The sequence below is a fragment of the Rhinolophus sinicus genome, linkage group LG04 (assembly GCF_036562045.2).
Source record: "Rhinolophus sinicus isolate RSC01 linkage group LG04, ASM3656204v1, whole genome shotgun sequence".
NCBI classification, from domain to species: Eukaryota; Metazoa; Chordata; class Mammalia; order Chiroptera; family Rhinolophidae; genus Rhinolophus; species Rhinolophus sinicus.
Window position 1 is genome coordinate 127509781 of NC_133754.1, and position 27977 is coordinate 127537757.

The 27977-nt window shown below is 34.5% G+C and overlaps 1 protein-coding gene across 5 annotated transcripts in view; it reads right to left on the reverse strand.

Moving 5' to 3' along the window:
- The window catches only part of CNTLN (centlein), a 263049-nt gene that overhangs the window by 68004 nt on the left and 167068 nt on the right, over positions 1 to 27977 (reverse strand). For all 5 annotated transcript variants that reach the window (XR_012495705.1, XM_074330346.1, XM_019739197.2 and 2 more), the window contains 5 exons: positions 17526 to 17617; positions 11333 to 11874; positions 6550 to 6727; positions 2748 to 2841; positions 2428 to 2651 (listed from right to left, as the gene is read on the reverse strand). Coding sequence is in view for 4 of the 5 variants with exons in the window: in XM_074330346.1 (XP_074186447.1) it covers positions 2428 to 2651; positions 2748 to 2841; positions 6550 to 6727; positions 11333 to 11874; positions 17526 to 17617 (1130 nt within the window). In the remaining variant the exon portion in view is untranslated. The remainder of the gene's footprint in view (positions 1 to 2427; positions 2652 to 2747; positions 2842 to 6549; positions 6728 to 11332; positions 11875 to 17525; positions 17618 to 27977) is intronic.

The window sequence follows — 27977 nt, forward strand, 5'->3', positions numbered from 1 at the left end:
AAGAAATACAACTGTCTCTCTCTTTTTTTTCTGATAATGAAATTGTTTTTGTAGAAAACCCAAAATAATTGACAAACAAACAAACAAACAAAACTCCTGGACCAAATAAGTGATTACAGCATGGTTGGAGGATACAAGGTAATATTTGCAATGAATAAGTGGAATTTGAAATTAAAAGCAAAACACCATTTACATTAGCATCCCTAAAAAAAGGAATACTTCAATACATATTAACAAAATATGTACAAGGTCTATATGAGAAAAACTAAAAGACACTAATAAAAGGAATTAAAGAACTAAATAAATGATGAGATATTCCATATTCATGGACAGAAAGACACAATATTGTAAAGATGTTTCTTCCCAATTTGATCTACAAATTCATTGAAATCCTGAAGTCCCAGGATGTAGAAATTGACAAACTGCTTCTACAGTTTATATGGAAAGGCAAAAGACCCAGATTAAACAAACAAACAAACAAACAAACAAATCTAGACACAGACCTTACACCCTGCACAAAAGTTAATTTGAAATGGATCACAGACCTAAGTATAAAATGAAAAACTAGAAAACTCCTAGAAGATAACATAAGAGAACCTCTAAATGACCTTAGATATAGCAATCACTTTTTAGATACAACACGAAAGGCACGACACATAAAAAAAATAATTGATAAGCTGGACTTCATTAAGATTAAAAACTTCTTCTGCTCTTTGAAAGACAATATCGAGAGAATGAGAAGACCCATTCTGCCATAGACTGGGAGAAAGTATTTGCAAAAGACACATCTGATGAAGGACTATTAGCCAAATATAGAAAGACCTCTTAAAACTCAGCAGTAAGAAAACAAGCAACCAATAGGGAAGAGATCCAAACACACATCTTACCAAAGAAGATAAACACATGGCAAATACTCATTAAAAAGATGCTCTACATCATGTGTCATCAGGGCTATTCAAGTCAAGACAACAATGAGATACCACTACACACCTATTAGAATGGACACAATCCAGAACACTCACAACAACAAATGCTGGTGAGGATGTGGAGACATAGGAATCTCAATCACTGCTGGTGGGAATACAAAATGGTACAGCAATTTTGGATGACATTTTGGCGGTTTCTTACAAAACTAACACACTCTTCCCATATGATCCAGCAACTGTGATACTTGGTACTTACACAAGGGCATTGAAAACCCATGTGCACACAAAAACCTGCACATAGATGTTTATAGCAGCTTACTTCATAATTGCCAAAACATGGAAACAATCGATATGTCCTTTAATAGGTGAACAGGTACATAAACTGTGGTATATCCAGGCAATGGATGTTGGCAGTAGGCCTTGCTAAATTGACTAGAGAATGATTTTTATTATATTATTCTGTCAGGAATGAATGTATTATCAGCAAAATTCATTCAGCTACTACTAATTCTCTTGATATTTTCCTATTTAAAAATCAACATTTTTTAAAAAGGTTTACTCAGATATAAATTCACATCCCACACCCTTCATCTATTTAAAGTATACAATTCAATATTTAAAAAAAAAATCTTAAAAAGAAAAATTAGTGACCTCAAAAAAATAAATAAAAGAAGAAAGAAGTCCATTTTGGAAACAGCAGTAACTATTTGATTAAACTTGTTAATGTACTGTGACTTTTTACAATTTTTAAGAATAATTTGTGGCTTAAGAAAGAAAAGAACAGTTATGTTTAGTTAAATAGAAATTATGTCATAACTTTTAGAGAATATGGCAACTGGTGATAATAAAGAGGAGTAAAACATGAGAAAAAAGAATGGATACATAAGGAACAATCTTTTCGTTTTCATTTGCTTTAAGTTTAAATTATTATAAGCAGCAGTAAGGTACAATATGTCTAATAATTATAGCAGAAAAGTCAATTCACATGAATAAAAGAAGCATAAAAAAGTTATAAGAACACATTAATATAAATATTTATATGAAAATCTTCACATTTTAAACTAGTATTTGCAAATAGAAACTGATGTAATTACCAGTTAATAATGTGATTCACAATGATAAATTCAAAGTTTTAGACATGGACAAATTGGGCAAACTAAATGCACTTATGGCGTCTGCTTTTAAAATCTAAGATATACTGAAATAAATATGATATAAAAATGTTAAGATGAAAAGAAAACTACGTGGAAAAGGAATACTAGTAAAATCTTTGTCTTTTTGATTTGGTGTTCTCTCCCTGATATAGGTTGTTTCTTAATACAACCTAATTAAAGAAATGCAAGGTATTAAACTAATTATATTAATTAGCAGCTCCTGGGAATTTTTTTAAAACTCATAGACACATATTGTCACACAAATATGATCCAAACAACACATGTAAAACCAAATATTTATGTTTATAATATAGTCTAGTATAATTTGTTTTTAAAGTTCCCTTTACCTTTATTGTCTGTCTGTTAGTCTGAAATCGTTGCTCTGATACTTGTTGCTGATGAAGGAGCTTTTCATTCACTTCTTTATATTCTTTAACAGACAATTCTGCTGATTTTTTGGCATTCTGAAGCACACTGTTTTGTTGTTGCAATGATATAATCCGTTCTCGTAAAAAAATAATACTGCTACTTGATTTCTGGGCAGTTATATTTTTCCACTTTTCTCTGTTAACTGAGAAAACGTAACTGTTATATAAAAATAATGTTCATTATATTTAAAAATCACATTAAATTACAAAGACATTGTTAATTTCATATGCATTCTTACCTCTGGTAGGGACTGTTGTATGTGAACTCTTTTGAATATCAACTTTCTTTTTTTGAAAAACTGTTTTTTTGGCTTGCTTGCAATGAAAATAATCCTAAATTTGAGGTTTCATAAAAATTAGATTATTACTCAATAAGAACTTCAAATGAATCAAAATAATAAATAATATTATTTTACTTAAAAATATATTTATGAAGCAGTTAAAAAAATCTAGGCAAAATTCTATAATTGATACCAAGAACCCATAAATAATGTTTGTACTGAAGTTAACCTAGAGGGAAAAAGATACAAATACAAAATCAACCCCAAAGTAGTAGAAACTTGGGAGTAAATATAGTAAAAGCAACAAAAATAAAATATTATAATAATAACTGATTCTCTGGAAATCTAGATCCTTTTCTTAAATACTGTTTTCTGTTGTATGTAGATGGATAAATCTCTTCTCACAAATCAAGTTAAAATAATGTTGATGATAATACAGTAAGTTTCCTTGAAACTATATGTTTTCCTCATGACATCCATTACACTAAGGCTAAATATAATAAAGCTATGTTGACTTTTCTTCTAAAATGTTTTACAAATTTAAAAACCTTTCCCAAAGCAAAATTTTAAATAGGAATATGTTTCAAAATATTGTAAATCCTAACAATAAAATATGTGGCCTTGTTTAAGAATTTGTTGGCTGAGAAACAGGAACAATATCAATCTAGAAAACTAATTCTTTAAAAAAGATAATTGTTTTTCAAAGATCCCAATTCAGGGACAAATAAATAATTATAGTAAAATTGGGGAATAAGAAATAAATTTGACCCAATGATACTTTGACAATGAGCCATATATTTTATGTTGACGGGTACATAGATTATATAAAAGCATGGCCCTAAAGTAATAAAACCGATTTATTAACACAAATACCAGAAAACCCTATCTAAGAAAAGGTTTTCTTTGAAGTAATTACTTTCCTTTAAACTATGTTTCATTTCTAAAAATATTTTTGAAATGTCTCATTTAAATTTGTCTTCAGAACCAGTACATAAGATATACATTTTAGAAGTTTCATTGCTTTATGATTCAATTAATATTTAAGTGTTATTACTGAGTACTGTAAAAAGATCCAAAACAGAACTACCAAATTATAAATATTAGTCACTAAATTAACTGGACCTAAATTAAAAAAGAACTGGACTTATATTTCCAGTATTATTACTGACTAGAAATTCATAAAAATTCTCACATTTTAAAATGAGCACAAAGTGTCTTTGTAACATGGCAAAATATTAAGGGAAAGTCTGAGGTCAAAAATGAAGTGAAAGTAGGAACCAAGAGAGACAAGTGACAACAAAGTGGACAACAAAATACAGGACAACTGATAATCCCCAACACAAAAGACCACAAGACATGAAAGAAAGCATAGGCCCCAACTCAGGATGACAAATTTGAGGTCACAAAGCTAGAATATTGTGTGTATTAACATTTGTACCTTTTTTATTGCTGAGTAGTATTCCATGGTATAGATATACCACAGTTTGTTTAACCATTCAGCTAATGAAGGAAATTTTGGTTGTTGCCAGTTTTCAGCTATTACAAATAAAGCTGTTATGATCATTCATGTACAGGTTTTCTGGATACAAATAAATTTTCATTTTTGTGGGATAATTGTCCAAGAAGGAGATAGCTAGGTTGTATGGTAGGTGTTTGATTAGGCTTTTTTTAAGAAACTGCTGTTTCCCACCAGAAATGTATGAGAGATCCAGATCCACTATATCCTTGCCTGTATTTCGTATTGTCACTATTTTTTATTTTAGTTGTTCTGATAGACGTGTATCTCATCAGAGTCTGAATCTGCATTTATCTACTGGTTAATGGTGTTGGACGTCTTTATATATGCTTATTTGCCATCCATTCATCATTTTTGGTGAAATGTTTGTTCATATTGTTTGCCCATTTTCTAATTGGATTGTTTGATCTTTCTACTGTGACTGCATTAGAATTAAGATGTTCTGCTCCTCAAAAAACTCCATTAAGAGCCCTGAAAAGGCACAGTATGGAGTTGGGCAAGATATCTACAATGTATATAAACAACCAAAGGCTCAGATGAAACCAATAAAAGGTTATATAAGAGAACACCTATAGATGAATAAGAAAAATACAGACAACTCAATTATAAAATGGGCAGAGACTTGAAGAGAAAATTTACTAAAGAATTCCAAATGGTCACTATAACGAGAAAATACGCAACACCTTATTAGTAATCACAAAACCATAAATTAAATCCACATGATATACGTCAAAATACACACAAAAGTGGCTGAGATGAGATATACTAATACACTAAGTATCAATGAGGAATAGTAAAAATTTTCAGTCTACTGGTTGGTGCAGCAAATTGGTACAACACTTGGAAAACAGCATTATCAACTAAAATCTTAGGAAAACATAATCCATGGTGCAGTAATTCTACCCCTGGTATTTCATTACAAAAATGCCCACCCACACGTATGCAATAGAAGACATGTACAAGAACATTCATTGCAACATTGTTTGCAAGAAATCCAAATGGAAGCAACCCAAAATTCAGCAGTAGCAATGGATAAATTGAGGTATATTTCAGACAATGAAATACTATATACAACAATGAAAGTGAATGAACTCCACATAACATTGAACAAAAGAAGCCAGAAACACAAAAAAAGATATACTGTATAGAATCTATAAAATTTGAAAAACAGGAAAAAATTAACCATTATTTTAAGAGAGATGAAATTATAAGGAAGAGGAGATGAGTGATTAAGTTGAAGTTCAAATAATCGTTACCTTTGGGGTTAGTGAGTTCTGAAGTCCTAATAGTTTCAAAACACAATTGCGACAATTTGCTCAACGTTTATTTTCTGACTGTGAACAATGCATAGATCTATTCAAAGTAGTTTATATTATATCCTCTTATTATATGAATGGAATTATGAGTTACTTTTATTTATAGACTCATTATACTGCACATAAATGACTGCAGCTAAACCAAATTCCCAGCCAAAAATATGTGGAAAAATAGGAGATTTCTATAAAATCTATTTATCAATCAATAAATCAGCAGGCACTTAGAGTACAATCATCTGAAATTTATTCTAGTGGTAATTAAAATAGACTTCTGTCATCTTTGAACTTTTTCTTCCAAAGTTCTTGCCAGATCTCAAATAATAAACACTTCTGGATTTGATTTTAAAAGAACCCTATAGGTTAATTAAAAGATGATTTTTTAGAACAAAATAAAATGACCATTTCTCTGTTTTTCACCAATTTATGCTGCATAGGTAAACATTTTGGTGACATGATATATTGATAGTAATAATTATTAAATAAATTGTTTAGGAACATTAATTTTTTAAGGTTTAAGATACATTGAGAAATTAGGTAAATATCAGCTATTTGTAGATTTAGTCAAACTAAATAACTTTATCATACAACAGCTAATAGAAAACAGAAGTTTCTACACTTTGTATATTTCATATACCAGAAAACAATAATAAGCTTACTTACTATCACCTTTATTTTTGGCTCAGATATAAATTCTTTAAGATTTATATTTAGGAGAATACTATCTATTTCCATTTTATCTATAAAAAGATTGTAACAAATTGGACTTTAAAACTATTTAAAAAGTGTGTATTTTCATTGCATACGTCAAAGAAAAGTTAATTTTTAAGGATATAAATTAAATCACAGGCAACAAAATTTGATTTAAGCTATGAAACATAAGATAAAATTGAAAACATAGCTTTTAATTAAGCAAAACTGTGTCATTTACCTTTGGGGTCTTGCCATCTGTATTGTTTGACATCTGCACTATTTCTTTTCCTTGCATTTGGCTGTCTTCCGTTTGATCACTCTCTGTCTGGTCTCTTCCATCTTCTGGAGGACTTATTTTCTGAGATGTTTCTACAATAATTGTTCCCAAATTTTGAGAGGTCTGTGTTTCAGAATCACTGCATTTGGAAAAAGGTGTGTGTGAGGGGGTACATAAAACCCAAGAGGAAAAGTAGTAAATATACCTCTTTTAAGTTCAAGACCAAATAATATGATAGCACATATTGCATATACAGCTATAAGTTTAACTTGAGCATTTACTAGTTCTCGATGTTAAGAGAGAAAATTAGTCTAAATATATTTTACAAAATTATAAAATCTCGAGAAATTAGAATATTTAGTATCAACTGCCTATTAGCATCACTTCTACAGTATTTCTACTAAGTGTTAACTCAGGAAGCACAAGTTTTAACACTCCCAGGGTTGGAGTATTCATTACTTTCTGAGCCAGGACAGAAAGCTTTAACATTCCTAACAGAAAGTTTCCCCTTAGTCTGGGACAACATTTGAATCTCTGAGGCTTTCAACCACTGATCCCAGTTCCATTGCTAATGACCAGTCATCACTCAATAAAATACTTGTTAAGCACCAACTGTATGCCAGGCACTTTCTGGGCACCAGGAATAAAGCAGTAAGTAAATATAGTTGATAATAATCCTGGCCCTCATGTGGCTTTCATCCTAGAGGGGTGGGGGGATAGGTAACAAATACAAAGAATCAGTAAAATACGTAGTGTGTTAGTAGTGTGTGTTAAGGATAAAACATAAACCAAGAAAGGAAGATTGGAAGTGCGGAGGTTGAGGAGAAAATACAGGTAAGACCAATCCTTTTCCCACATGCATGACCTTTTAACTGTTTAAATATAGTTATATGATACCTGAGGCATCTCTAAGAAAAACTTCCCTAGCTTGTTCAAATATGCCTAATATGTATGCTTTTGAGATGTTTCAACACCCTGGTCACTCTGAATGTGCTTCAGCTTATTTTGATGGAGCATTATTGTGCCCAGAATTCAATTTCATATTCCAAGTGTACTAGGAGACATACTTAGTAGAACTGGTAGATGGAGACAAAAACTAGGTAAGCTTTTCTGGCATGTACATTGTACTATAGACTCATACAGGATTTAACAAAGCCTCATAAAATATTTTTCTGTACACTACCGCAAAGTCTCATATTTTTCCCATTATATAGTTGAACAATTGGCATTTTATAGCCAAGTAAAGAACCTGCAGTCTTTTGTATAACTATTGTCCCAGTCTATTGAGATCTGTAAAATAGTTTTCACCCCTTTCAATGCCACGTTATCCACAAATTAGATAAACATGCTTTGCTGAAATTCTGTTTTTCTTCTTCAAGGTATTAATAACAACTCTTCATTGTCACTCATCACTGAATGGGCATTGATAAGGTAATTTGTATGTAGGGACCCACAAAATGTGGACCACCCCAATGGCCCAGCCCATGTCAGAAAAATCTAAGCCTAAGTCAGCTACACTTACAGGAAAAGTCTCTGAGGGGAAGCAGAGTTTGCCAACCCAAAATATGCCTTTTGGGATTTAGCTGATTATTTTCAAGAAAAAAAAAAAAAAAGACTCGGAAAAATCTTTGACCTTCTCCCTTACTGCCTGAAAGAATTTAGATACAGAACTTCCTCCAGGAAAGGGAATATCATCATAAATAATTATAGTTAATATACGTGTCTGATACGTGATACACAGGGAGGAACCTAGAAGGGCCCTTTGATCAGGGTCCTCTCTGTGTCCCATTGTTAAAGATGGCCCAGCAAATACTTATTTACCAACCATTTGCTTTCCTATCTCCATGTGAACTTTCTTTCTCCCCTTTGAAGTCCCAAACCACAGCCCCCATATTCATATAGAACCCCCCTATGTGTACATACACAATAATTTGGCCATTTTCTTTTATTAATCTGTCTCATGTTAATTTATTAATCCAGCCAGAAGAACTTAGAAAGGTAGAAGGAAAATTAGTTTTTCTGCCCCACATCTCACTGTCAAGGAAACGTAACCTAACCCAATCACAACCCTCTAACTCAGCTTTATCTACCTTGCTTTACCCTAGAAAATAGGACCTGCTAGACTTATTAGGCCAATCATGCCATACTTCTGCTTTGCCTCTTTAATGCTCTACAAAATTCTCTCTTGTCCTAATTCCCTCGGGAAGCATGCCTCACTGCTTGTTAGATTCTGTACATCCCTACCCCATGGATTGCTGTCCCCTGAATAAAGGACTTCAAACTCGTTACTAAATTGTATTATCTTTGTTATTTAATATCATGCTCTTGTAATACTATTAAATTATAAATAAATAAATTTTAATAATCAAATATCAATTATGTAATATAGTATATTTATATAGAAAAAAACAAAGCTCTATTTTTCTCAGAATCCAAGTAAATTTCTTATATTTAAGACTATGCAAAGGTAAAAGAAGTAGAATGTTTTGAAGTCCTGAAGCTCCACTGCAGGATTTGTAATTGTTTGAGAATTCTTTGCACCTGAGTGATTCCTGAGACTATTCTGTCAGGCAATAAATATAACATTTAATCCTCACAGTTTAAAACTGAGTTTCACTGCTAAATAATTTTAATCACAACCCTGTGTTGAAGAGATAGTATGTGATCCATCTCCCAAAATATGTGACCTCTGCACATGCATTAATATGACGAAATTAGAACTGAGTGTATTAGTTCACTTTCACGTGTTTATTCATGCATACATACTCATACATGAGTAAACTGCATCACTGCATTATGAAGAGTGTGGTAATATCAATTGGCTGAGATATAATTAGTAGTGAAGCTAGAATTTCCTTGAAAATACAGATAAATGCTTAGTGGGTTTTAAGCTATCTAGTATTTTATCTCTGATTGCTTTTGAGAACTGGAAAGAAAACCAGAGAAGTAACAAAGAATGGGAATGAAGATCTGGTCCTTCTTCCTTATCGTCATAAATTTGTTTTGAGTTTTTTACCTGCCTGATGACAAAGGGCTTGACCAAGTGAAAATTTAAAACAGTGGTTCCCAAACTTGTCTGCATATTGGAATGAGCTAGAGAGCTTCAAAAAATACTGAAGCTTGGATCCCACTCCAGACGTTAAGATTCCATTGTTCTGGGGTATGGCCTGAGCTTTGGAATTTTTATAAGACACCCCAAGTGATTGTAATATGCAAACAAGTTTGAGAACCACATTTTAAAATACGTTTCACGTCTATGTGATTTATAAAACTATCCAAAGACATCTTGAGGGGAACCAAAGTTTTACCACCCCAAAATGTGTCTTTTGCGATGTTGATTTTTAAACTGGTTATTAAGAAACGAAAGATTCAGAAAGAACCTTTGAATCTACCCTTTTCTGCCTAAAGGAATTCAGATAGAAAAACCTGCTTCTGGAAGGGAGCCCTAGCTTAAGCACCTTATAAGAATTAACACATATGTGATGGACGGGAAGAAACTTAGCAAAGCCTGTTTCCCTCTGACCCACTGTTTCTGGAAGGCCCAGCAAGATTTGTTTACCATATGTTTTCTCTTTCTCCTACCTGTGAATTTCTTACTCCCTTCCCAATCTCAGACTCCTGTCCCACTTCTCCTTTGTCCAGAGAGGCATATAAACCTTACCTGCCTAATGAATTTCGGTTCTCATATCTTAAAATACGCCCAGCATGTACATCCGTAATCATAAATATAGGACACTTTCTCCTGTTCATCTGTCTCTATTAATTTGATTATTAGACCAGATAAAAGAACTCAGAAGGTGGGAGGAAAGTTATACTTTTTGTGCATCCTCAATCCTAAATCTAAAACAGGCCACTGTTGGAGATGTAAAACAAAAATTATGAAAAATAAATGAAATGTATGCCATTATAAAACAAGCCAAAATTATGCAAAATTGTGCAATTTGTGTGTTAGCAATTCTGGCAACATTAAACTTCTCTATTATCTATTTATAAAAAGAGGTATTCTATTATCCATTTGCCTTTGTGGTTACTGATGTGCTTCATGAGCCGGGGGTAAAGGAAATATTATAGATTTTTAGTATTCTCCTGTTGCTATTCACTAGGGGTTATGCAACTTAAGACTACGAATCTGTAGAGCTTTAACTTGAAGGAACTAAATTTTAACCACCATTCAATTAAAGTTAGTACAATGACTTTGCATAACACATACATGAAATAATTAGTGAAGATGGTTCTTAATTTAAAGGATGTTAAACAGCTTGTAGACATCTGGTAACAAGCTGAAATGGGTCATTCAAAATTTATCTAACTAAATTAAGGGGGAAAAATGTTTCTCCTCCCAGGTTGGCGTGTCACAAGATAACTAAACAGACTTAGTAGGCTTGCCTGGGAATCCTTAGCTGTCAGTGGTGAATATGCAAAGGGCCAGCAAATTAAATCAACCTGCCAAACTGTCAATTTCAAGCCTCATGACTGCATGAAAATAGCATCACTGGAAGAAATCAAGCATTGCCTTCTTTTGGGTTTCCTGGCACCTATTCAAATACTCATGCAGTTGTGGCTAATTTTGCATGCAAATTTCAGTCAATAAGCTCAGAACAAGACCTCCCAAGATATTTCAAAGGATCTGACAGTATTTTTTCTGAATACCAAATCGACAGTAGTTGAAATTCAATCTCCATTTGCTGGGGCTTTACATATGCACGGTGTCCCCACCACAGAGCTAAGTTAATGAGAGCCTTACCTGCTTTCACTCACATCCTCCCACCCGTCCTTGTCCTTGCTGAGGTTCTCAAACAGATTGCTCATGACCTTGATGGAGTGATTGAGAATAGTGTGGTAACGACCCACAGGGCACTTTTTCTTGGCGGCATTAAATTTAACCTTGGTAGTGGTTGTTTTACAACCATGTTGTCCAGATCTCACTTTCATGGTGGCCGTCTTAGAGTTAGCCTTGTTTGCTGAATGCTTCAATTTCTCCATTGCATTTCTCAGCTCTTCATTTTCATTTCTCAACCCATTAGCTTCTGCCACTTGGCTCCTTAGGGAAGTGACTTCTTTCTTCAGCTCACTGATTTTTACTTCAAGATCAGCTTTGTCTTTTTCTACATCTTTACTCCCCTTTTGTAGCTGTTCTAGCTGTTTTTCTCTGGTCTCTGCATCTTCTTGCTGCTGTTTTAAAAGGGATTTCAGAAAACCATTTTCTTTTGTTAATTTTTTATTTCCTTCTTTTAATTGTCTCGACCTTTTCTCAAAAGATTCTAGCCGATTTTCCAATTCAATGACCTAAATAGAAGAATTTTATTTATTCTTTTAAAAGTCCCAAACCATAATCCACTGAACTTTATTATTATTTCTAACTTATGAAAATGAAATTACATTAAACACAAGGACATAATAAATCTAAAGTATTTCATTTCTAAATAATTCTAAGATAGTATAGATAAACAAAATATAAAATGTAGTAATACATCTGTAGAATAAAGGACAGATTGTAAAATAATTTAAAATTCTATGCATAATGAAACAGAAAAAAGTATGCTAATAAACTGCAGTTTTTCTGAGCTCATAAGTGCTTTGGCTACATATGTAATTTACCCATTGTAAAAAAAAATTTCAGAGGAAAACAATTTATATAAAAAGTTTAAAAATAGGTACATAGAGAAACTTTATTAATAAAATAACATTTTTCTTCAATGTTTAAAAATCATATGAAAAACTAATGACCTAAATTCAAAATAATTTATGGATGCTGCTTATTTCTAAGTTAGAAAAATGTAATTTTAGTAATCATGAGGTCCTTAGTTTACACAATAAAGGAACATTTTACCAAAAAGAATCTTAGCAACTGTAAATTATAATTATTTCAAGGTTGCATATGAATTAATTTTTTTAAGCAATGTTCATGTTGTGAGACTGAGAAAAGATAACATACAATATTCCTGACCTTAAAAATTTTCAAAAACTATTTGGAAAGAAAGACACTTGCATAAATAAATCTAATAAAGGATAGGCTCTGTTGCCATAAAAAAAGTCCAAACCTGATTTTATGAGTTTATTTGAGCCAAACGGACAACAACAGTCGGAAAGCAAAATCTCAATGGACTAAGAAGACACTCCGAAGAATGGAAGTTTTACAGTTTATTTTATATATTAGAATCAAAGGAAGAGATGTAAGGAGGGTTACATGAAATCCACTAGAGGTAGATTAGGAAAGTGAGAGGAAGCAAAAAAGGAAGAAAAAAAAATCTCTGGGATTAGATAAAAAATAAACCCAAAAGACAAATACTTGTTTTACATTAGGTACAGGATAGTTCATTAACTTTTACAGCACATAGGGACGGTATGCGGGGAACAAGATAACAATGAGGGGTTCTGTGGTCTCCTGTTGCTCTGGTGACTTGGTTGTGCCTGAGGGGTTTGGAAATGGAAATTACGCTGACATTCCAAAGGTATGTTAGATGCACAAAGACAATAGACAGGCTCACTTAAGGTAAAGATTGACCTTTGTCAAGGAAGCTACGGGCCAAGGACTTGATTACCCGCCATGACCTGCTTTTATGTGGACATCTTTACGTTCAGCCCATCCTGTGCGGTTACTTTCTCAGTGTGTAGGGCCCACCATGCTGGCTTCCCCTGAGCAGTTAGCTTTAGTATGTGGCCCTTTTCGCCCCCAGATCTAAGTGCGATAAGTCAGGGCAAAAAAGAGAGAGCCATTAATACTAAGCCATAAGTACAAAACTTTCAAGGAAGAACTGATTTTAATTTAAATCTTGAAAAATAAATAATCATTAGTCTGCAAAGTACATTTTACCATTTATAAAATAGTTTTATAAACATAAACTCTTCTGATCATCTCAAAAACATGTGAGGTAAGTAGAGCCAATAATTATTTTCCCAGAGAGGGAAAACTCTGGAGGCTCTCAAAACTTTAGTAATGCAGAGAAGTAAACATTTCTGGTTTGAGCTGGGATTCAAATTCAGGATGTAGGGCCACTCCCACTATTCCACAAGCCACGTGGGAAGAAGAGTTACCAGATATACATGGAAAATTAACAAAGAACTGGAGTCAAGGAAGAACCACAGTTAAGCAAGAAACCTAAATGACTGAGAAACTATGTGGACTCAATTTACTTTTAAAATAAAATTCTTCAAAGGGGAAAACATTTTTCAAGTATTGATAACCATTGATTTAAAATAATATTCCAGAAATATACAAGTTACTGTCGACAGGGAGTAGAGGTATATAAAAATGTTTGTACCAGACTGTTATAGACATTTGTATTTTTCTGAGAGAAAAAATTCTATTGTTCTTTCTCAATGGAAATACATTATCAGAGAGCTGGACAATGTAACAAAAAAATACAGTGTTCAAGAATATATGAACTCTGGCTGAAACTTTTTTATTTCTTCCAAATCATTCTTTGTCTAAATTTTATTCTCCAGATAGTAAAAAACACTACAAACAAATAAGAAATTTATCAGTTTTTACAATTCTTTCAGTTTTTCTCAGTGGTCTTTAGTCACTGCCCCCAACAGTATACTTTTCATAGATATATTTTAAAAATATTTTAGCATGTTAGATTCCAGGAGAAATGAGTAGAATAGCCTTTATTTTTAAAACTGTATTTTGTGCAAATAAGTTATTATATCTTTAAAAAACTGATTTTGACAGTGGTGGTGTAAAAATATTAATAAGAAGCAGTGTGGTCTAGGGGAAATTTAATTTTGAGTCTGGTCTGAATCTCACTTCCACCTCTGGTTGCTTTACCTAGTAAATGTTTAACCAGTTTTATCTTTAGATTTCTCATCTGTGAAACGGGAATAGTAACACCTGTCTTGCCAGTTATAAGTATTTAATATGATCACACAGCACAATTCCTGACAGATGGTAAATTCTAAACAGTTTATCATCATCATCTCTATTATTATATATCATAACAGCTATTTAATAAAATTACTTGAGCTGAAATATAATTATTTATAATAAATATTGTTGAATTAATCATTAAGTCTTTATACTTTTGATTAAAATACAACATGCTACAAATGTAACAAATAAACATCTTAAATTTGAGATTGCAGTTCTGGAGATTAGTATCATCTTCTTCTTTTGACTAAAATCCATTTAAGTCTGGGTACAACTCATGAAAATTTTATATACCAGTGGGAAAATGTCTGTTACATTTAAAGTGTGTTAACTGCTTAATGTGGATCTATGTTTAATCATAAGAACTTGTATTTTTGCATTTAAGTTTAAAATGGAGGACAAATCACAAAACACAGACACTGCTTCCAAAGACTTTAAAACGGAAACTCCATAGCACATATTAAAGTGTTATTCTAGGTATACTCTCAAAAATTGTTGTTAAACCGATATTAAACCTCCAAAAACAGAAAGGAAACTTTCAACATATATTTGAGAATGAAAATCTGGGGAACTGTTAAAGGCATTTGGTGTGTGTGCTGCAAATCCGCTCATGTCTATACTTTTCCTCTAGTACTGAAACTTCAAAAATTTTACCAAAAAGACAGCTCCTTTCAAAACAAATAAAACACTTGACTTTGTGAAGCGTGTGTATTACGTACTTTTCTAGGGCTGCCATGACAAAAGTACCACAAACGATGTAGCTTTAACCCTAATAACCTCCTTTTAACCTAATCAATGCTTTAAAGACCCCCTTCTCCAAATTCAGTCATATTCTGAGATACTAGGAATTAAGACTTGGACATAAGAATTTGGGGACGGGACACAATTCGTCCAATAACAGTGTGTAATGTTAATATATTATTTGAAAATAAGCTACTTATGTTCCATTTCTACTACAAACAAATATTGTTTTCAGGTTGTTACTATCTTTTAAAACCATTTGGAATGAGTTTCATATATGTTGTGGAGGCGTAAAAAACTATTTTCCTCCTACCTTCTAAGTCTTTCTGGCTGGGCTAATAATTAAATTAACAGACAGAGATTAACAAGAGAAAATCAAATTTTCATACAAGCTCATGAGGAATTCACATGAGCATGAAAATTCCAAACATAATCCTCGCCCTTCTAGGCCAATAGAAGTGAGGCATATAGGTCATTTTGGACAAAGGAGAAAGGTGTGTGTGTTGGGGGGAAGGGGGCTGGGGGGCTGGAACTTAAAAGTGGAACAAGGCAATTCACAGGTCGCTGAGAAAAAGGGCAGACCAAGTCTTGCTAGGCAACTCAGAAATAGTGGGACAGAGGGAAATTTAGTGAGCAAATATTTGCTTGCATTCTTCCTGTCTATCACACTTAATTCAGACGTGCTAAAGTGAAATATGCTAAGGTGATTATGCTAAGATTCCCTTCCTGAAGGAGGTTTTTCTACCTGAAACTCTTTAAGAATGTAAAGAGAGAAAAAATAAAGGGTAAGTAGATAAAAAGCAAAACAAAACACTTCCTGAGTTTGTTGAACTTTAATTGATGTCAGCTCCATTTCAGGGTGGAACATTCTGGCAGAATCATTCCTGACCCCCATAACGTAGGTACATCCTTTTAAAATAAGGAAACTCAACTAAAAGGGGTTAAATCAGGACTCATACAGTTCGATTAGGTAAACATAAAAAAATAGCCACAAATTAGTATGCTAATTTAACATACGGTCCAATGAAAATAATCCTGTTGGGTTTTTAGGACTTAAAATGGATTTCTGGATCCACTATGAGAATAGTCATTTAAGGCAGTTGGAATGAAATAATGGATTTCTTTAGGATTTGTACTCCAGGGTAGTAAGTAGTAGCATAGTATTATATATCCATAGAGATAAAAGTTACACAAAATCTGGCAAACAAAAATATTGTTCGGAAACAAAGAAGATAAGCTAGTACAAAGCGTATGACATTTTAGTTGGTATTGTATACATTATCTCAATCACTCATTTTACCTTAGGACAAATAAATGCAAGCATTTCTTGTTCTCTACTATTATGTTAACCTGAAAGTGGTCATTCAGTAATAATGAGATGACAGCCTTTGTTACCTGACCACATGGCAAGTGTTAGAAGTATAAGAAATCTCATCATCTGCTGTAAATCACTAGATTTCCTACAAGCCAATTCACAGATGTAAGAAACGTAAGTATCCACATTAATATTTTTGTTTATCTATTTGTACAATTCCAGCTTTAAGTATTCAATGTAGCTATATGACAATCAGCTGTAAGAAAAAAACCCATTTAAAGAACATTTTCTTTATAATAATAGCAAAAACTGTTACAAAGCAACCAAGCCCATTTAATTGAACTTGATAACAATATATTTATACATACAAATAAAACTTATGCATAAAATTATAAATATAAATGTTAAGATTTTTTAAACAATATTTTACTATTAATGATAGGCATGATGCAAAATGACTGCAGGGTTTACACGGATGGTTCTATTAAAACAGGGATAACTGTACTAAATCATTTAGGTATAAATTGTTATCCAAAATGAGATGAGTTATGTATATTTTCAAGTTTAAAATGAAAATTATAAACATATTATCATTTTACTGTGGTGAAGCTAAAACTGTGTGGTTTTTTTTTAGTTCAAATATCATAAATCTTTATCTTTGTTGAAGTATAACATAGTCTCATATGTCCCATTTTAAAGTTAAATTGCTAAGTTATAACTAATAAACACACATAGTGTAAATTTTTATAATTTCTATTGTTGTCATTCTCTTCATTTCATCTTTGCAAATATTTTTAATCTATGTCAACAGAAGCTCAAGTGTTTCCCCATTTATTTCACTAATATTGATTTTTTTTACCCCCTTTTGGCAAGCCAATGATTTTGAATTATGAATTTAAATTAAGGATTCACACAAGGTTTAAGTTCATGCACCCTCGTTTTAAAATCTAATCCTTAATGTTAGAATTCAGATTTAACTTGCTCAGCTCAATATCTTAAAGATTAGACTACCTTCTGTAATGTCTGCTCCGACATTTCTTTCCCATTCTTCTCTGGAGTACTCTTCTTGACCCCATCATCTTCACCGTATCTAAAGACTTGTTCTGGTAGAGAATAAATAATATGTTATGGTACTTCATATACTGCCGAAACACTGTCCTGTCATTTTAAGGAGAAGGGGTCTATGGTTTCTCAATTATAAATAATTGAGTCTATTTTATTGTCAAATATTTGGCCATAACTGAATGGTGACCTTTTTGAAGATTTTCGGTCACACAATTATGTATCTTTTTAGTGTCACTTTTTTTTTTTTCAGTATAAGATTTTCAAAGGTAAAACAGATCTGCAGGTTAACAATGCTGTACTTTTATTCCTATTTTCATTCTTTTGTAGACTATTCCCCCTTTGCCTTAAAAGCAGAATTCATTGCCTTTTTATCTACACAAGTGACTACTAGTTTTGTTCTCTGGATCTTGTTCCCTGCCAGAAGGATCAGAGTGATTGCTGAACAAAGCAAACAGTAACAGAGTTAGGGTGTACTGAAACTGTAACATCCCCCACCACCACCTTTTCTTCAAGTAAAAGATCATGCATTGGGCAGAGTAAACCATAAAAATCATATTTCCAGGAAAACTGACTTTATAACAAATAGAAACCCAGGTAATGGGTGAAGCTGTTTCTAGAAATTATTCCTACACTGGCCATGTATTTGACTACGAAATCTTCCAACTAAGCAAAAATGTACAAACAACATATCAATTTTAAAGGGAAAAAAATAAAATTTCAGTTAATATTATTAAAATTACAATATAAAAACCCATAAATACATTTTTGTTAGATAAATTACTGTGACAAATTTAACTAACATTTTCTTACTGAATTATTTTTGGGATACTGTATTTCTCAAAGAATAAAAAAGTGGGCAAAAAAGAATACGTCAACCTAAAAGGATACATATCTGTGTTAGATTGGGACGACCGTGCTTTAAACTATGCTTGACTGCTGTAGGTCAGTGTAAAACTTTGATTTATCAACAAAGGAAAAAGAAAAGAATATTATTCTCTGTAGAGTAGAAATCCTCTTGGTATAAACAGTGACTCACAAGTTTGTTAGAGTGAATTAGGCATTTCTTTTGTCTTTGAAACATGACATATCCAATTAAAACTTCTGTACTCATGAAATAAATAGAACACTATCCTAAGGATAATAAGAGCTAGAATAGGTAGAATTTGCCACCTGGGGAATATGTGCCTTTACCTTGATAATAATCTACTGGTTTCCGAGTTTCTTTTCCTACTCCCCTAACACCATGGTGCTGAATTCATTTACAACACTCTTTCAGCAATATAGAAATAATATGCAAATACAATTCATCTGTTCTAGTCATTTAAATATCTGCTATAGTTCTAAGTGTAGTGTTTACTCTGAAAAATATGAAGAAAATTCTTCTATAGTCAAGGAACATACAAAGCTAACAATAAATAACTCCATTAAAATAAAGGCTGGAGATTTGATTTAAAAACTAATTTGGTTGCTGGTTTTGTGCTCCTGGTTATGTGCAAGGCTCACTGGTGACCATGTTCACTTGTGACTGTCTGCTGAAAAGTTTGTTTCTCAGTTCGCGAGTTTTATAAAGAATACTCGAGTAGCTAGACCCAGGTACGGAGAAGAGAAAGGAATCAACTCTCTGCCCCTTGATTCTTTTCCCCACCATGGATCTCAGGATTTGGAAAATGAACAAAGAGGACCCATTAGAAATATTCACTTCTGTTTTTTTTCCTATGGTGGAAAACACATTTCTGGAGATTTATTTTTAATATTTTAGTTCTACATGCTTTCCTTTTATTTTTACTACTATAAAAATTCTTGCTGATTTATATTCTTTTTCAAGAGTTTCTTCTCTCTCCAACTTTTCCTTTCAACTTTTAACTTTGCTTATTTATTCATAGTTGTTTAAATTTATTTTATTCTAGCTATTATGTTTGTTTTTTTCTTTTCTCTTACCTTTTTTGGATTATATGAAAAATTAATCTAAATTTTGCAACCTTTTCTCGTTTTAGATTCTCTTTTAGTTATTTTACAGATTATTTTTAAACATCTATTATCATAAAGGGTTGGAGAATATGCCACTCCAAAATATGCTGCTATGGTATATTGATTATTTTGAACTGTTAGGTACTTGAAAAACAGCAAATGTAGGGAAGGGCTTTCTCCAAATTCCCCCACGGAGTTGCATCAAATGGAAGATTGACTCTATTACATGAGAAGAGACTAACAGGGTACACAACACCCAATCTTTGTCACAATCTTCAAACCTTTCCCTAATCTTCTAAGTGAAAACAGGGGTCCTTAAGATTAAGACTTTGACTGAATTTGGTTTTCAATCCTAGCTCTGAAATCATACCCCTCTTTCTCTCCACACATATCAGAGACCTAGCCTTCCCTCTGGATAATCAGCAACCCCCGAGGCAGTAGTCACACCTGACGAATGGTCACAGGCTTGGGACCTCAGTCAGGCTAAAGAGAACATCTTGACGTAAGTTATATTTTAGCTCCTGATCCCTAAGGTGGAATGACTCCCTGGCTGCTTTCCCATGAGACCAGGCAGAGAGACAGAGGTTCCCTGGAAAAGACTTCAGAACTGTCCTCAAGACCTGAAGAAATGATGTATTACTGTGGATGAAAAAGAGGCCGCATGCTAAACGTGACAAGTCCAGAGGAGGCCAGCATGGCAAACTCAGAGACCAAAATTGACCACATAGGATGGTCTGAACCTAAAGATTCCTAACTAAAAGCGGGTCATTGCAGGAAGTCACATCCTTGGCCTGTAGCTTCCTTGACAAAGTCAATCTTTACCTTAAGTGAGCCTGCTGACTGTATTTGTGCATCTAAGCTAACAGACCCTTGGAATGCCAGCCTAATGCCTTTTTCAAGACCCCTCAGGGCACAACCCACACAGCACCTGAGCATAAGACCACAGAACCCCCTCATTGTTTTCTTATTACCTGAATATTGACTCTATGCTATAAAATATTAATCATTACCTATCCTGTACCCACCAGTGTAAAAGGAGTATGTGTCTCTCCATTTTACTTTTTATCCAATCCCAGAGATTTCCCCACTTTGCTTTCTCCCACCCCCTTAATCTACCACCAATGGATTTCATGTAACCCTCTTTCAGTCTCCTTCTTTGATTCTAATGTATGAAATAAGCTGCACAACTGCTATTCTTTGGAGCATTTTCTCAATTCATTGAGATTTTGCCTCCTGGCAATTGTCGTCACTTTGGCTCAAATAAACTCGTTAAAGTTCTCTACAGGTTTAAATGTTCCTTTATTACATTGACATTACCCTTACCTCACCTCCAACCAATCAGGGCCCAGTATGACCCCAAACCCGTAACACCTGGTGTCTTGAGATTTTGCCCTGTATAATCTGTAACCTATACACCATTGGAGAGTCGGGGTGGGAGCATAAGCTCTCCATCTCTGAATTGGCCAATTCGGTGTTAAATTACTTTTTTCTTTCTATATTGCAAACTCCTATTTGTCATTTCTTTGGGCCAGTGCGCCCAGGCAGGGGGTTCCAGTAACATAAAGGTCCATTCATTTTTCCTAAAATCACTTATGCTCCCCCTAAGAGGCCTCCTTTCTTATTAACATGGTATTTAATCCTGAATTCTCAAGCCATTTCTTTGAGTTACTCACTTTTCCCTGGGTATCTCCCCTGTGTACATGAGGTATACACGTTAATAAACTTCTCTTTGTTTTTCTCTTGTTAATCTGTGTTTTATTACAGAGATTTCAGCTAAGAACGCACAAGGATAGAGGGAAAATAAATTTTCCTTCTCTAAAATTTTTTTACGGATCACGTAATGCTTCCTGCACAGACTTTCTTAAAGGTCTGTTTGTGATTTTATCAACTTGGGAGATAAAGAAAGGGGAATAGGTATCAATTTGTGTATTGGCAATTTCCTAAAGAATATTACTATTGTTACAAAGTTCAACTGAGTAATTTGAAAGATCTTACTGGCGTTATTCAACAATTCATGAATCCAGCAGCAACCCATCTAACAAACAGAAACAAACTCTGAGGAGCAGTAGAAAATGAAAGGCAGAAAGGGAGCAAGAGAAGGAAGTTATCGAAGAGCAAGGGAATTATTTCAGGCAAGGTCACAGTCCTTTAGGGGAAAACAGGGGTCTATCCAGCAGATTACCTCCCTGGTGCTGATCAGATAGATAATTCCAGATTGACTGTTAAAGGTTCCATTCCTAGGAGAGACTGAAATATGCTAGGTTAGGTATTAAGTCTTGGTGTGCCGATGTGGGGCTGAACACAAATGACTCCATTTGGGGCCTGTTGTCTCTTCTTTAACACTATTTATTTCACTTTTTTTTTTAAGTAAAATAAGAGTTATAATAAGTAGGTTTCACTTTATAAGTTACTTGCCAAACAATAAGAAAAATATATTCCATTTTTCTCCCTGGCTCCCCAGCACAGAGCTTCTAAAAGCCTTGGAATTTCCTGAGTGATAGGGGCGAAAAGAATATCTTTTGTTATTCATAACAAGCCCCTTTCAACAATATCTGAGTTTATGCTAATAAGGCGACCTCGGTGGGCCCTTAGATAGCTCTGGGATGGAGGCTGGTTGTCAGAGGAACCAACCATGTGATTAGAAGTTTGGAACTTGCAATCCCATCCTCACGACCTAAAGGGAAGGGAGAGGGGCTGGAGCTTGAATTCAATCACCAGTGGCCAATGATTTCATCAAGTCACTGAGTTTGGAGAACTTCTAGGCTGGTGAACACAAGGTGCTGGAAGAAGGTGTGGAGACGTAATGTCCCTCCCCCTATATCTTGCCCAATGCATCTCTTCCATTGGGCTCTTCTTAAGCTGTATCCTTTATGATAAACCAGTGATATTAAGTAAGTCAAGTGCTTTCATAAACACTGTGAGCCTTTCTAGCAAATAATCTGAATCTAAGGAGGAGGTTGAGGAAATATCTGATTTTTAGCCTTTGGTCGGAGATATTCATGGCGACCTGGGACTTATGACTGGCATCTGAAGTGGGGGCAATGTGGTGGGACTGAGCCCTTAACCTGCGGTGTCTGTGCTAACTCTGGTAGGTAGTGTCAGGATGGAATTGAGTTGTCTTGCAGGATACTGAGTTGGTGACCAGAAAATCCGAAAAATGATTGCTGGGTGGAGAAAAAAATTCACAAATCTGGTTTTACAAGAGTTTTGAGTAAAAAGTCATTGTACTATTTTGGATAAATGAATTGGAATCTCAGTCATTAATGACTGTGGTGCTTAGCATATCTTTCTTGAGACTCAACCCATCCCCTTTGACTTTATCTGGATAGAAACCTTGGGAGGAATCAATGTTATCAGTTAACTTTGAAAGAAGTAGACCATTATTGTTAAAAGCCACAACTATTCTGAAAAGGAGGTTGCCAGGACAATGAAACTGCAGATGGTCCATGACTTAAGTTTATGGTTTGACTTGATTTTTTTGAGTTTATGATGATGTTAAAATGATATGCACTCAACAGAAAGTGAACTTAAGAAATTTTGAATTTTGATCTTTTCCCGGTCCAGTGATATGCAGTATGATATTCTCTTGTGATACAGGGTAGCAGTCAGGCATATGATCACGAGGGTAAACACCTGATACTCTACAGTGTACTGTGTTGCCATGTTTTTTGGGGATATTATGATCTAAGTGGGTTTAAGGTAAGCTATGCAGAGTTACGATGTTTGGTAGGTTAGGTGCATTAAATGCATTCTTGCCTTAATATTTTCAACTTATGATGGTTTTCTCGAGATGTAACTCTGATAGTAAATCAAGGAGCATCTGTATCTTTTTCTAGGAAGAAAGGGGACAATAGGAGGACAAGTAGGCTTTTTGCTTTTTCTTCATTGGAAATTGCATTCAATACATAAGCTTCTTTGCCTTAAAAATAAATTGTTCTTAATCAAGCGTCTTTAATTCTGTTAATTCATGAGGGTGGGTTAAGAAGATTTGAATATCATGTTTTTAATTCTTCTAGCTAGCTAGGAGGCCATGTGTAACATCCTCTTGTTACTTTTATGCTATTCATTCAACTCATCATTTTAAAATATTTTAAACAATTTATTTGCTATGTTCAAGTGTTTTGTTACATCTTGTTATTTTTCCATTTAAATTAATTAACTCTATGAAGTTTAACATTTTAATTTGTGTTTCTGGTTTCATGTATATTTCATGTCACAAAATATTTGTTTTAACTAATTTACTTTGTTTCAATTGATTTCACTTTTGTCCCATATTCCTACTATTCATCCTTTTGTTTCTTTAAATATTATTTTTAATCTTAAAATTCCTGTTTTTAATCTTTTGTTTCTCTCTCTCTCGCTCTCTCTCTGTATGTATATATATATATATATATATATATATATATATACATATTTTATAGCAATTAGAAGGAAGCATGACCTTAAGCATAACAGCAGCAATCAAAAGATTACACACACACACACACACAAACACACACACACACATACACAATACATCTTACATGTGCAATGTATATAGAATACTTTAAGATCACAAAAGAGAAAGCAGATAAAAGTATAGGAGAACAGAATATGCCATCCCAAACTATGCCTCTTTGGCATAAGGATTATTTTGAGCAGATGATTTTTAGAAGCAGCAGACATAGAAGAAACTGGGAAAACAGAGAAATTACCTTTTGTAAGGGTGATTTATATTTATAAAGTAAATTTTCAGTAAACCAGGAAGAGAAGGATGTCTAAAACACCAGAAACTCTTATCAATAAAGAAGGTACTGACTTAACATTACATAATAAACCTTACTCATTTTTGTCCTAATTTTTCCTCATCACCTTCTCATAACTGGTTTCCTTTACAGTCTTATCTTTTTTTCAGTTGAAGATGATATTTGATATTCCTTGGGTTACTTATTCCCTTGGATATTTCCCATGTATATAGGAGACATACATAATAATAAACTTGTTCGATTTTTCTCTTGTTAATCTGTCTTTTGCTACAGGGGGCCCAGTCAAGAATTTGGAAGGGTAGAGGGAAAGCCCCTACAAAGGTTCCCACAGGAGGTCATGTTCTAACCCAGTCATTAGAGATGAGTAGGTCTTTTCCAGAGGAACTGACAAGGAAAGGAAGGGAGTACTATGGATAATTGTCCAGAAGTATTCCAGGAAAGGGCATTTGGGGTTTCATTTTGCTGAATTTTTCCATTCCAGGATTGCTAAGGCTGAAGAGGTAGGCAAAGGCTACGTTACAGTGGCATACAAGCATCTGGGCTTTATCCTGTACTAGTAGGACGTCACTAAATAAGAGTGTCATGTGAGATCAGGAACTACGCGTTGACATACCAAGAGGAGGATCAGAAGGCTCGCTCTACGCTAGCTCAGAGAGCAAGGACAAGTGCCATAACACAAAGCCGCCTTCCCTTCTTTATGAAATGCATCGCATAGGTTTACAAACTGGTTGTTCTCTTCCCATTTTCAGGTACTTCAGTATGCCCTCAATACATTAATGACTGTGTGATTAAATTACAGCCATAAAGAATTACTTAATTATTCTAAGAATTAAATTATATTTTGAAACTTTTACTTGTTTTGAAAAATGTTTGGTTGCATTTGAAAAAAAACCTGAATGTGCCTGAAAGTTTTCCCTTGACTCACCTATGAGTTCAAGTCTGGCAAACAAAGATGGTCACAAATGGAAGCCCTTCAGGCACCTTCAGCCTTCTGACCAGCCCTTCCAGTGTCCTCCTAATTCCCAGTGGCAGCGCTCTGAGGAACCACACGGGTTCTTCCCAACCCTCCTCTTAATGGGCTCAGAGAAACCACTCTGCAGATTGGGAAGGAATCTCTGTCTGTGCTTATCGGCACTGGAGCCACATTCCCAATGCGCAGCCCTACTGTAGAAAGCAGCTCCTGCCATGTGGTACTGAAACAGTTCAAATAACGGGGCTCTCTGCTAAACATCAGCAGGTCCACGTCTACCCTTTTTGTGTGGGCCCTGCGAGAGATACTCACCCTTTTCTCCTTAGCTCCTCTTCCGCTATACATTTATTAGGCCAAGATTTGTTCGAAAAGTGTCCTGCCAGAATTTCTTTCTCTCAAAAGGGGGAAATAATTCTAGAATTTGACAGTAGCCATCAAATTGGCCAATCAGGTGAATTAAATGACCCTTGGACAACTTTCATATACTCCATGTCTGACGGTATTATAGCTGAATCTGGGAGCGCTGATCATTTGTCCCTATTGATCTGGCTGCCATCCTCTTTATAGGCAAAATCTTCAACTGATATTGGTAGAAGCTACAGTGCATCTCCTATCAAGAGTCAAATACATCCCTCAAAACTTCTGCCCAGAATCAATCAATACCCCATAAATTAAGAAGCGTTTCAAGGTATGAAAGCCCATAACAGAAGATTAAAAAACTCAGGGTCTCATTATTCCTTGCACTAGCCCCTGTAATACTCCTATTTTACCCGTGAGGAAACCCAAGGGCCACGGGTGTAGGTTTGTCCAGGACCCACAAGCAATAGAGAACATTGTCATCCCTCAACATCCTGTTGTTACTAACCCTCATACACTATTAACTTCCATCCCCACTGAAAGTTAAGTCTTCATTGTGATTGACTTATGCAGTGCATTCTTTAGTGTTCTAATTGATGAAGTTAGCCAATACCTTTTTGCCTTCACTTGGAAAGGGAAAAAAATCACCTGGACAGTAATGCCTCAAGGTTCTACTGAGAGCTGTTCTTATTTCTCCCACATCCTGAAGGCTGACCTGGATAATATGAAGTTCTTTACGGGTTCTGCTGTGTTGCAATATGTGGATGACTTGATTCTTTGTTTTTCCTTCCAAGTCTCCTCACAGGAGGATAGCATCCACTCACTAATGAAGCTTTTATCCTTTAAGGGACATAGGTCCCCCTGGAGAAACTGCAGTTCGTCCAAACCCAGGTTTGATATTTAGAGCATCTAATATCAGAACAAAGGCTGCACCTAGTTCTAGACAGGCTTCATGGGGTCCTAAGTTTCCTAAAACCCAAAACTAAGCATCAACTGCCAGGTTTCCTTGAGCTAGTTGGTTACTGATGAAATTGAATCCCAAATCTCTCTCTCTCATGGGCAAACCTTTGTGTGTTTTACTAAAGAAAAACCTCAACCTAATTTTATGGGAAGAATAGGATAACATAACTTTTAAAGCCTTAAAGGAGAGTTTAATGAAACCACCTGCCCTTCAGCCTATCAACTACCAAATTCCCTTTTCCTTTTTTATATGAAAAGGAAGGGAATGCCCTTGGGGTACTCATCAAAAATATGGCAACCACCATAGACCCACAGGATATTATAGCTAGCAACTGGACCCTATGGCACTGAGATAACTTATTTTGGCTTACAGCCATTACTACAACTTCCCTTTTTGTTAAGGCCACCAAGGAAATCATTGTGGGATCCCCTTTATCCATCTTTCCACACCACGCAATGGAAGGCCTCCTGAATTCTCATCACACTTAATATTTTTCAGTCACCTCCCTTCGCTCCTATGAAGTCCTTTTGTTAGCTGCTCCTCACAAAACTCTTAACCTGCTACTCTTCTGCCCTCCATTGGCTGCTTAACACTGATGGATCCCCTCCTGACCCCGACAGATGATCTACAGTAAAGTCCTTTGAATAACACTGACTTTTCATGGTTCACTGATGATTCTTATTTAAAAGGTAAAAATGGCAAATATTGCACTGGATAGGCAATATCAACACACTCTGATGTAATTGAAGCGGCACTTTTGCCTTTGGCTACTATGGCCGAGGCCCAACTAGCCAAAACATAAGTGCTCAAAGTCCTACATCCTAACGAAAGGCAAAACTGTCAATATTAATACTGACAGAAGACAGGCTTTGGGAGTAGCTCATTATTTTTGAATGTTATGGAAATAATGTGGCTGCTTTACTTTCAGCGGAAACATAATTTAAAAATGGCCTGTATGTTCAGGAATTTTTAGCTGCTGGCTTAGCTCCTATTAAGATCCCAGGGCATTCTAAACTGGACTCTCTAGAAGCTAAGGGAAATCACCTTGCTAACTCTTCCACAAAGAGTGCTGCTCTTAAAGAAACCATACCTCTGGCATGGTCCAAAGAGATTTCCCCAAATGATAACTTACAAAAACTGGCTGGAGAAACCCAACATTTGGCCTCAGAGAAGAAAAACAAGATTGGCAATCCAATAATTGTTTTGATGAAAAGCAAAAGCTCTGGTTCAGGCCAAATAGCAACCCAATCCTACCAAAGACTAACATCCCCACTTCTAACTACTATACATGCATTGAAACATGTTCCACTGACAAACTGATGGCATTCATAAATCAGTACTGGTGGGGAACTAGAAATCAGTAGATGCAAAAAACACCTACTTCACTTATCCCACTT